The sequence below is a fragment of the Pseudorasbora parva genome, chromosome 8, assembly GCF_024679245.1.
Source record: "Pseudorasbora parva isolate DD20220531a chromosome 8, ASM2467924v1, whole genome shotgun sequence".
Classification (NCBI taxonomy): domain Eukaryota; kingdom Metazoa; phylum Chordata; class Actinopteri; order Cypriniformes; family Gobionidae; genus Pseudorasbora; species Pseudorasbora parva.
The window spans coordinates 10,116,304-10,128,221 of NC_090179.1; the positions used below are offsets into that span (position 1 = coordinate 10,116,304).

Genomic DNA, 11,918 nt, shown 5'->3' on the forward strand with positions numbered 1-11,918 from the left:
CAGCACACCTTCAAGGGTCGAGTGGAGTCCATGCCTCAACAGGTCAGGGCTGTTTTGACAGCAAAAGGGGGACCAACACAATATTACGAAGGCATAATGGGATGCCTGATGCGTGTATGGAAGTTCTCAACATTTACACATAAAACTTTATTGCGTCTCTCAACAACAATATAATGCATATATAAGTACACAGAACATACATCGGTAGCAAACAACATAATAATACACTATAAGCAATTGTCAGCAGCCATGTTTACATATGTCTGACTCCAGTGTTTACGGCAGCTTTATTATCATCCTCTGTTAGCTCTTGGCTGTCTGGCTGCATCAGACCCTGTTCGTACTCAACTCCAGTGACCCGACAGTGCGGCAGCATTTCCTCCAACAGAATCCGGACTAAGCCTGGACTTTGCAACTGTGAAAGTCCGGAAATGTCCAGACGCTGTAGCTTTCTGTGGAAAAAGGCGTTGAGGGGGAACAAAGCAAAATATAATAAAAATGTTATTTTCAGGCTGGCCTGCATGTGCATTTAAGCATACGTCACAACTGAAGACTGTTTTTATCACCTGAGATTTTGTAATGCAGCGAGACCTCCTACAGTGACACAAGGGCAGTTTGACACGTCTAATGCCACCAGACTTTCTCCAAAGACATGAAGACGTGCAAGAAACCAGTCGTCCACTTCAGGACATCCTCGCAGAGAGAGACTCTGAAGTTTATTCTGCTTTACTGAGAAAAGACAATTTGTTTGTGTGAGTGAGAAAACAAAATACACACCACAACAATAATATTTAGAAGACTTATTCTTCACATAGATCATGATTTATTGTTTTGTCCCCTTTAGATTCAGGAAGGGCTTTTCTGTTGCCTATAGTTAATCAATAATACAATGAAATTAAATTCAATCATGACAACTCCCAGGATATATTTTAATATTGATAAGCATGGAATGGGCTTAAAGGGATAGTTCACCCAAAAATTTAATTTCCGTCATTAATTCTTCACCCTCATGTCGTTCCAAACCCGTTAGACCTTCGTTCATCTTTCAAGATATTTTTGATGAAATCCGAGAGGTTTCTGAACCATCCATAGACAGCAACGTCTGCAACTTTTAAGGCCCAGAAAGGCAGTAAAGACATTACTGTAAAATAGTCCATGTGACTCCAGTGGTTCAACCTTAATGTTATGAAGCAACGAGAATACTTTTTGTGCGCAATTTTTTTTACTAATTTACTATGACTTTAAATAATGAGTCAGTGTTCTGACAAACTTTCTTTCTGTCTTTCTGTCTTTACCTCGACAGCTTAAGAGAATGACGTCGCAGAGAAAATTGTTGAATAAAGTCATTATTTATTTATTTATTTTTGCACACAAAAGTACTCACGCTGCTTCATAAACATTGAGGTTGAACCACTGGAGTCACAATGCAATGATGTTGCTGCCTATGGCTGATTCAGAAAGCTTTTGATTTCATCAAAAATATCTTCATTTGTGTTCTGAAGATGAATGAAGATCTTACGGGTTTGGAACGATATAAGGTGAGGAATTAACAACACCATTTCTATTTTTGGGTGAACCAACCCTTTAAGGCCTATTCACAACAAGAATGATGTTGCTGTTTTGTCATCTGCCGCTTTAAACGCTTGAGCTCTGTGGTGAAAATCAAGTTTTTAATGTTGTTTATATATGTCTATGTGGTGTTTTTAATATGCTTTAAGACAAACCATGTGCAAGCTCATAAGTCATCACCATTGCTGAGTATTTTCTCATTAAAACTGCAGCGAACCAAAGACTCAAAAACAACAGTAGTTTCTTACGTCACAAACTACCTTGTAACCATTCACGTCAACGTGTGCTCATCAAAGAGTGGATCGCTGGTGCGAATAAGTGGAGGTGGGACTAATTTGTATATTCATAGAACTGCGATACTAAATGAGGCAATGGTGTAGAATTACAGCTATGTTCAGGTAGAAAAAAAAATATTCTGAAAGTTATTCCAACGATATCATTTCTCTGTGCTGTTATCATTAAAGTTGTCTTTCTATTCTTTTATATGTAGATGGATGTGTCTGTCGCTCAAGTTAACGTCTTTGGTGCGAACGGCCTTTAGTCTTGGTGGACTAGATCTGAGGCTACTGCTGAAACATGCACATTAATACAGTGAAAAGAAAGCAAGCTGCTGCATCAAAAATAGCAGCACTGAATTTAGCCGGTTCGGGGCAGAAATTAAATACATTATGTATATATTAACAAATCGATCAATTGGCAAAAGCGGTTGGCTTTAAGAGAACCAATCAATGGAAGTGTTGAGATGCTTATAAGCAATGAGAATAATGTGTTTACGTGACTCCGAACTCAGATTGTTAGAAACTGGAATCCATAGAAGTGGCACAGAAAAACATGATTTTGAATGGGTTTGTTTTGTCACTAAAGGAGTTGTGACACAGATGAGATGGAGATGAGAACATAATTTGGCTTTCTAATAAGGACTTCTGACTTGACTAATCAAAGGCTCAGACATCAGAAACAAATGTATATTTATATAACACAAAAGTTGATTACTTAGGTTGTCAAGTCCATTGTGGTTTATTAGGGTGCCACTCAAATCCACTTCCTCAATGTGTAAGTCAGGGGTGCTGATGAAGTCATAGCTGAATCTTCCCCTTGAGTCTGGACGAAACCATTCAGACTGCCCTGCAAATCTAGAGAGACAAGGTATGTGCAATGGAGACCATTTAAGGAAGGGTTCATTGAAAGCTGGATGGGCTCATAAACATTTTGACGATCGATGACATAAAAGTATCCAAAAATAAAGTAAAAAAAGTTCTTATAAATGTACTATTGTATTCATGTTAGTTTCATATTGTTTCATTAATCTCAATCCCATTATTATTTTAAAGACACATTCTGCAGGTTTTCTATGATTTCCTGTTTTTTTTCCCTGAATGTTGGTCGCACCACATGATTTGGATTTGGCAGGAAAATAATAAATTAAGCAGTTTTGTTTGAAATAATGAAAATATGAATAATGAAATATAGCTAAACTAAGGTCAAAGCCAAAGGGTCTCATTTGTTAACATTAGTTACTATCATGAACTAACAATGAACAATATACTCCTGTAGAATTTATTTACCTTTATTAATGTTATTTAATAAAAATGTACATGTTCATGTTAACTCGTCAGAATGGTATGAAACTTGGTAAAGGTTTTGGCACTTGCTATGTGAACACACACAAATCATGGACGATTCAAAAAGGGTAAATGGTCCTGAAAAAGTCACACTTGTACTCCTCGTGGTCAAAAAAAATCACCAAATTGGAAACAAATGATTTTCACAAGGTTTAGGAGTGTGTTTATGGGAACTTTTTTGACCATTCTTCTAGAAGCGCATTTGTGAGTTCAGGCACTGATGTTCGATGAGAAGGCCTGACTCTGAGTCTCCGCGCTAATTCATCCCAAAGGTGATCTATCAGGTTGAGGTCAGGACTCTGTGCAGGCCAGTCAAGTTCCTCCACACCAAACTCGCTTATCCATGTCTTTGCGGACCTTGCTTTATGCTCTGGAGCACAGTTATGTTGGAACAGGAAGGGGCCATCCCAAAACTGTTCCTACAAAGTTGGAAGCATGAAATGGTCCAAAATGTCTTGGTATGGTGAAGCTTTAAGAGATCCTTTCACTGGAATTAAGGGGCCAAGCCCAACCCCTGAAAAACATATTATTCTGTTATAATTATAACATAACTATTCTGGTGGCGTAGAGAAAATACCGTTACCGAGGTGTTAAAAGCACCAAATTTTGCATGGTGTTTCCTTGGGTCTATAATGTCATTTTGGCATAGGAGCCTGTCATATTAGAAGTATATCATTATTAATGAAATATGCTCAGTGCAGCAGCCGAAGAAGAGCAATGTGACAATAAGCAAGATTTCCTGAGACACTACAATAGGCAACTAATAATTAATTAATAAGGACTGTTTTCCTGTACAACATTTTATATTTTAAGTTAAATGTACAGTGTACGACGTAAAAAAGACAAGAGGCTAACAATGTCAAAATCAATATGTGTAGCCTCAGCCTGCCTGACACATTTTCACAGACTAACATGTCATGTCTCTGGCATAGACTACAGTTTTTAAAATAGAATATATGCATTAATTATATTCTTAATTCAATTTACAGAGCAATACCTGTAAAGTTTTTAGGTTAAAAGACTGATTAGTGTGTGTCGCACTCGCAAAATTCGTAACACAGGGATCTATGCCACCCTCACAGAAGAAGCACTTTCGAAAATCTAGTCGTTGGCCGTTCATTGGCTTTCCCCTCCAGATTCAACAGCAATCCATATGTTCGTTATTGTCGCTTTCATAAGCTTTGAATTGTTAAAACTTTAGTTGGCAATATTTGTGCCATGAAGCAGAATGTTAAGCAGTTTTATCATTCCCAAAACAGAGTTTAGTTGGAAGGTGTGCACTGTGCGCTTCAGCATGCGCTGAGCTCCTGAGAGCGACCCATTCTTTCACAAATGTTTGTAGAAGCATCTGCATGCCTAGTGCTTGATTTTATACTATGGCCAATGTGCCTCTAAGCTGCATGCGTGCAGAAATAATAAAACGCTGCACAGACAATAGACAAAGACGCAAAATGAGGGGAGAAATCCATTTGATTGTAGTCTAAATGAGAAATAATTGCAGTGCTCTGTTCAACCGCTATAGAGTTAGCGTCGCTATAGTGTTAGAACCAGGGAATGCGGTTTCCAGGTTTCATAGAGAGAATTATGTCGCGTGTGAGCAGCAGTGAGTCTGAATGATTGCGGTTGAAAGCTCAATATGAGAGGCTACGTGAAATGCAAAGACGTGAAATAAAGTGTCATCATGTTTTAAAAAAGAGTGGCTTGATTAAGTGGTGGAAATAATGGATGAAAGGCACAGTAACTAAACAGACATTTACAGTTACACACCCACCACAAGTGTAGCGTGTAAACTCAAAACACCTTAGTAACACACGTTTAAATAGATATGTGTGTGTGGTTTGGGTTTCAGAGATGTTTAGAGAACAATAAAAGAGTTCACATCTTCTCTTGAACATATTGAGCTTGAGCTATTAGATCTGTTTAATTACTTTTTAAATCCTTCAGGTTTTTAACAAATTGACGCATTTTTTATATATCAGTTTAAATACTTAAATTAGTTTTTATATTATATTATAGGCTGTTTGTTATAATTATATTACATTGTAAGCCTAATAAAGAATTTATCTCACAAGGGGATTGTTAAGGGATCATTGCTACTAAAAAGCAAAAACAAACAACAACAAAAAACACCTGATATTCAAAAGCGATAATATAATATAAAATGAAAATGATTGTTTATTATAAAGAATTTAACTGTTTTGGGGATATTTTAAATAGTATTTCTTGGAAAAGAAGACAATAGTATTTCAATAGTATTTCTTTTGAGAAAAAAATTCTCAGTCAAATTAAAATGTGTTTAATTTAGAGACTTCTGAATTAACTTAATATTTTAAAAATATATCACTAAGTTACATCAAGGGTTAAACAAAATATAAATGGCACATTAAAGTTAAAAGTTATAACTGCATGATGAAACCACGTTTTGTGTGCGTGTTTACGTATACTGTACAGGTCTGGTATAGTGACATAAATGTCCGCCCAATAGAGGAAAGTTTTGGTCAGCGAGAAAAGAAATTAGAGAGAACATTGCCTGTGGCCATATAAATTACTGGAACACCTGAATTCAATGATTTGAAGCGGTGTCACAAGACATTTTGGACAATTTCATGCTCCCAACATTGTGGGAACAGTTTGGGGATGGCCCCTTCATGACTGTGCTCCAGATTACAAAGCAAGGTCCGTAAAGACATGGATGAGCGAGTTTGGCGTGAAGGAACTTGACTGGCCTGCAGAGTCCTGACCTCAACCTGATAGATCACCTTTGGGATTAATAAGAGCGGAGACTCAGAGTCAGGCCTTCTCGTCCAACATCAGTGCCTGACCTCACAAATGTGCTTCTAGAATTGTATTTTATTTATTTATTTATTTATTTTCAAAACGAAAATGTTTCTTCTCAAAAGTTAATAAATGTATTATAATTACTGCGTAAATATAATTTAGTAACATTAAAAAAAAAAAAAATTACACAATATTAAATCAAAAAAATTATCAAACTAAAATACATCTACTCAATAGAAATAAAAAAATGTCAGTCATTTGAGCTCCACATGAGGAGCACCGTGCATTTATTAGTAAATGTTTCCATTAGCATTAAGTAAGATGCATAAATGCTGCAGAAGTATTGCTCATTGTTACAGTAATCATGTAGACTAATGTAGTTAGCTAACATTAACAAATGAAACCTTATTGTAAGGTTTTTTTTCTTCGTAATGACCTCATAAGGGCGATTTGTATTACACTGACAAAAAGGTTCAGATTTAAAATGTGTATTCAATTAATGAATGTTTGAATTTAATTTCAATGAACATTTTAATTAATTAACAGACATAAAAGAATAGGATATAAAAGGGGGCATCACATCATTGACTCTTACCTGAAGCTCCCTCTGAGAGTCAGAATATAATAGGCTGCTCCTATATTATCACCAAACTTCTCCTGTGCATAACCAAAAAACCTACATAAAAAAGACCCTAAAGTCAACATTTCAGTAGAAATAAAGAATAAAATAAAATAAAGATAAAAATAAAATAATAATAATAATATATATATATATATATATATATATATATATATATACATATATATATATATATATATATATATATATATATATATATATATATATATTTGTTTATAGAGACACTATGCAGAGAACAGGACACTCAATCATGCAGGCACTTCTCACAGCCACTATGGTCTTCTTTTACAATGCATTATTCTATAGGGCGACACATCTGAGCACACATACACTGGCACTTACTTATTCTTGCGTCTGACCAATTTTGTCCTTGCCCAGTCATTCCAAACTACAATGTTCTCCACATCATAGAAGTAGTGACTGAGTTTGAATAAGAGCCTGGTGAAGACAGATGGAGGAGCAGCAGCTGAACTCAAACACCTCCTGACAGCCACAACAGCACAGGTGTGTGCTGAACATCTCCTCATGGCATGAGACTTTTGAAAGAGAGCAATAAAGATCATTTACAACATAATGCTACTGAGAAGATGAACAAGTATAGTATGTAAAACTGTAGCATGCATTTCTCCCACAGCCCCTCACAGAAGTACTGTGGTTTTATGATGGCATTATCATGGTATAATATATATATATATATATATATATATATATATATATATATATAGTGGTAAGTGATGATTCTGAACAGCCTTATTTCAATCATGAGCAGGAACATCAAATTAATTAGTTTCTATAGGTGGCATTTATAATATTTCTGAAAAAGTACCCCATGGTGCTTGCTAATGTTTATGGGCAATTGATACTGTAAACGTCATTTTCCTTACATTTGAAATAAATTCAAATTATAATTCTGCACTCTGTTTGCTGTCTTGATTTAATTCAGGTATCGACTTAATTCCTGAATTTTAATAGAATGAATAAATTAATTAATTTCTTAATTCTTTGGCAATACACAGTTACTTCATAATACCATGGTATACCAAGGCAGGTTACAAAACATTACATTATACCATCGTATATGGTAACATGGTACTATGTTTTTGCTAGTATGAACTATGCAAATGTGACTCGATTATAAAACGAAACAGTAATGTAAGACTTTAGCGTGTGTTGCGCGGAGAAAACAACAGCAACAATTTCATCAATAAATGAAATACGCAGGTCAGGACAGTTGAACTCACCAGCAAGGAGGCTGCCATGTTTGATTTTTTTCTCCTGTAATTTCAATGAATTTGCGTTAGGGGGCGATGGCGATCTCAGTAAACATGAACCAATGTCTACAGACTTTTTAACTGATCTCAGATTCATTTTATAAGAATGTATACATTTTATTGCCATATTTGTATAATTAACAAACAAGCCCTACAGGTAAGAAAAAATACTGGCACACATTAAATTATAGGATATTTGATGATTTGTAGATTGCATTAATTCAATTTTTCGCAGAACATTATTAGAACATTCGCAGTTTGTTTGTAAAAGGTGTGTGTGTGTGTGTGTGTGTGTGTGTGTGTGTGTGTGTGTGTGTGTGTGTGTGTGTGTGTGTGTGTGTGTGTGTGTGTGTGTGTGTGTGTGTGTGTGTGTGTGTGTGTGTGTGTGTGTGTGTGTTTCAGTGCACTTACATGTTTTGACCAGCAGATGCTGCCACCGTGTCGTATTTTGATGTTTCTGTTTCTCCTATTACTATACTTGTGGTTTCTCTCTTCATGTATTCCCAGACTGACTTGATGATGCTGAGATCAGATCACTGTGGGCCATAAAATCTGTTGCAAGACTTGAGGATCTGGAAATCCAAAATTAGATATTTCCTACTGAAGGCAAGAAGCCCAAGTGGATGAAAACAAAGAGCTGCACACACCTCCAAAAGTTTTGTTTTGGGACCACTGCAGCAAACACTCTTAAATCAAATACAGTTATATGAAAATGCATTTGCAAAGGCTTATAACTACTGTGCCAATAATTATATGATGGCAAAGATTGCAATAGAGGTCATGACATGAGGAATCAAATTTGCTTCCTTTGACAGGTTTTGCACCATTAAAACATTCTGAAAATGTTATAGCTTAAAAAGCCTCATTATAAACATTATAAAAGGAGTATTTATTTAATCAAGAATATCACATCAAGACTAGTTATACATTTTGCGTATTTTACAACATAATATAATCTAATTACAAGTACTTAATTTTTGCAATCTGATAACATAGAAATTTTAAGTGTCTACCGTCCAAACAGAGCCCTCCGGTCGGCTGACCAGATGAGGCTAGTTTTTCCGAGGTCCCGGTGCAAGCAGTGGGGCGATCGTTCATTTGCTTTTGCTGCTCCTAAACTTTGGAACACTTTACCTGTAGACCTGCATGTTCTTACAGACCTGGCCCTGTTCAAGTCCAGGTTAAAAACACATTTATACATTTATTTAGACTGGCCTTTACCACACACTGTAAAAAAAAAAAAGAAAAAAGAAGCTCCAAATGAAAATTTTCTAGTGACTGATCACATCTAAATTTTTCAGTTGGCCGAATTGAAATTCGGTGAATTAATACATTTTTCAGTTGGCCAAATTGAAATTCTGTGAATCGATGCAATTTAAATCACAGGAATTCAATTTGGCTAACTGAAAAATTTAGATGTGATCAGTCACTTGAAAATGTTCAATTGGAGCAATTTTTTTTTTTTTTTATAGTGCACTGTAGCACTATAGCACTTTAAATTGTATTGTTTTATTTTGTGTAACTGTTCCTTTGGTTTTTGCTTAATGTATTAATATATTATTTATTGTAGATGTTCTTCTGTTTTAAATGAAAAGCACCTTGGTCCTCCTTTTGGTTGTTGGAAGTTGCTATACAACTTCTATACAACTATAGAAACAAAGTTTGATTGATTGATTGACATAATCCAGATTACAAGTAATTTGTTACTACCCAGCTGATTTGTGAACCTCAAGGAATATATTAAAATGATAAAAAGTCTTGACCCCTTTAAACTGCACTGGCACCTTTTTCTTTTCACTTAACATCACTTAGCAGCAGTTGCACACCTCAGAAAGGGATGTTCCCACAGACATAGCCTACTAGTGTGAGCTTTACTTCAACAAAAGTATAATAAAGCAGTCTATTGAAGATCATTTTTATTGGAAATCCATTGACAAAAAATTATTTCTATAGGCTATTTTACAATTATGAAATGGTTTGGTGAAATTGTTGTGTAATGTTAGTACAACAGAGACAATGACTGCTGACATCATTACACATATAGGTTAAAACATTTTATAACATTTTAACATTTTAAATACAAATATTTTGTATTTTTAATTTTTTTTTTTTTTTTACAAAAATTGGTTAATGTGACTGATGTTGTTGACTCCTTTTGACGCCAGATTTTGCTGCCTAAATCCAAACACACAATGTTAAAGCTTCTTCATGGAACCTTCAATGCCAAACAAGCATGGAACCTTAATAATAATAATTATTATTAGTAGTAGTATTTATATAATTCCTTTCCATAGCCAAATGTTGCTTTTCAAGAATTCAACTTGTCTGGACAACCACAAACTAAAGAACATGTTAAGATTTCATCATGAAAGAAAAAAGTAACTGAAGATGACAAACTATATTTAAGTCGATATCAGCATCTTGTCTGGGTCTTCAAACATGTTTTTTAGTGATTCACCAACCCCATTATCTTTCAGTTTCAGTTGCCCTCACCAGCACCAGTGCTCTCCAGTGACCTTCACTAGCTTCACAGTCTTTTGGTCAGTGCTGTGCAAGTTAATTTCAGACTGTAAGACATTAGAGATTACTTGTAACTGTTATTTGAAAATTAATTCTGTACATTACAATATTTCTGTCTCAGAATTTAAAAAAGCATTACACTACTCCTATATTACTTTTGAGTTACTTTCACCAAAATAACGACACAAGTAGAACTTAACATTCTAAAATGACTAAATATAGGCTACTACAGAGCATTTTACATCCAGTATTGGCGATATGATGTAGCATAATGACTGGGCTATCCAGGCTACTGACAAGGATATAATTGGCAAAGTGAAGGCACAAAACAATGCAAGAAAGGATGGCAGAGAGAATCACGAACAATCCAAGTCTGTTAAAAGCATGGTAGAGCTAAAGTGATTATCTGGCAATATTTGGGAATGTTACAAAATGGGTGTGTAGGTCAAACTCACGAAGGCAACGGCGAACTTGGAACAGGAAACACCACAGGAACATCCAGATACACCACTTTACATGAACGTCGGACCAACACTGAGGGAAAACTGAGAACTAAATACACAGGGTATTTAGCTAAACGAGGTATTTAACAGGACACAGGTGATAGATATAACTCATTAGGAAGACTGGGGAGAAACTAGGTCACGGGGGCTGAACTCAAAACACAAAGAACACAGCAGACAGGTTATACATGTAACATTACGCCCCCTCCGAATAGGTGCGTCCTCGCGCCGTAACAGTTACATCAGAGGAGGGTGGGAGGGGGCTCAGGAGGAGGGTGTGATCACGAACGGGCAGACACAGAAAGTCCAAAACAAACACCAGTCTAACTGAACAGGAAAGTCCATGGGGGCATGGAAGGAGGGAGGAGCCAATGGGGAGCCTGGAGCAGGAGCCAGATGGTCCAGAGACCAGCCAAGATGAGGCCCCAGGGCGGAGGAGGAGGGACGAACCCTGGGGTCGACGACATGGTGGCAGATACCCTGGGGACGACTGACGAGGAAGCAGCCACTGACGGAGACCCCGGAGGAGCAGCTGGGTCAATGAGCCCACACGAGACCGGAGGCCCAGGAGACCGAGGTGGAGCCACGGCGACGAGCATCTGAGGTGGAGCCGGAAAACCGCAGGACAGAGGCTGAGCTGGTGGGACCGAGGATGAAGGCGGAGCAGAAGGGAAGGAGGAGCCAGATGAAGCTGAAGGTGGAGGAAGGACAACGACTGACCAAGGCGGAGCTGGAGAGACGAGGGAGCCTGGAGAAGCAGTTTGGCTGAGGGTGTCCGGTGGAGCCGAGGGAGGGAGGAGCCAGGGCGTAGCCAATGTGTCGACGGGCCACAGTGGAGTGTAGGGGGAAGAGACCAGCATTAACGACAGGGGATCCTCTGGGCGAGACGGTACTCCTGGACAGACATCTCGAGGCGACTCCACGCTGCTTGTGGGAGGAGCAGAGGGGATGACAGACAGCAGTGTGGTCAAGGCAGAGGGGCTGGTAGACAGTGACGGAGGAAGAGGGAGGGTGG

At 37.3% G+C, this 11,918-nt stretch overlaps 1 protein-coding gene across 1 annotated transcript; it reads right to left on the reverse strand.

Moving 5' to 3' along the window:
* Positions 1-117: 117 nt before the first annotated feature.
* dmac2 (distal membrane arm assembly component 2) lies at positions 118-8,452 on the reverse strand. The gene is made up of 7 exons (XM_067451567.1): positions 8,292-8,452; positions 7,851-7,884; positions 6,952-7,145; positions 6,565-6,645; positions 2,563-2,702; positions 567-729; positions 118-452 (listed from the first exon to the last, which is right to left on the reverse strand). The coding sequence occupies exons 1-7, from the start codon at positions 8,375-8,377 to the stop codon at positions 254-256; spliced, it is 897 nt and encodes a 298-aa protein (XP_067307668.1). The 5' UTR covers positions 8,378-8,452; the 3' UTR covers positions 118-253.
* Between the last annotated feature and the right edge of the window lie 3,466 nt (positions 8,453-11,918).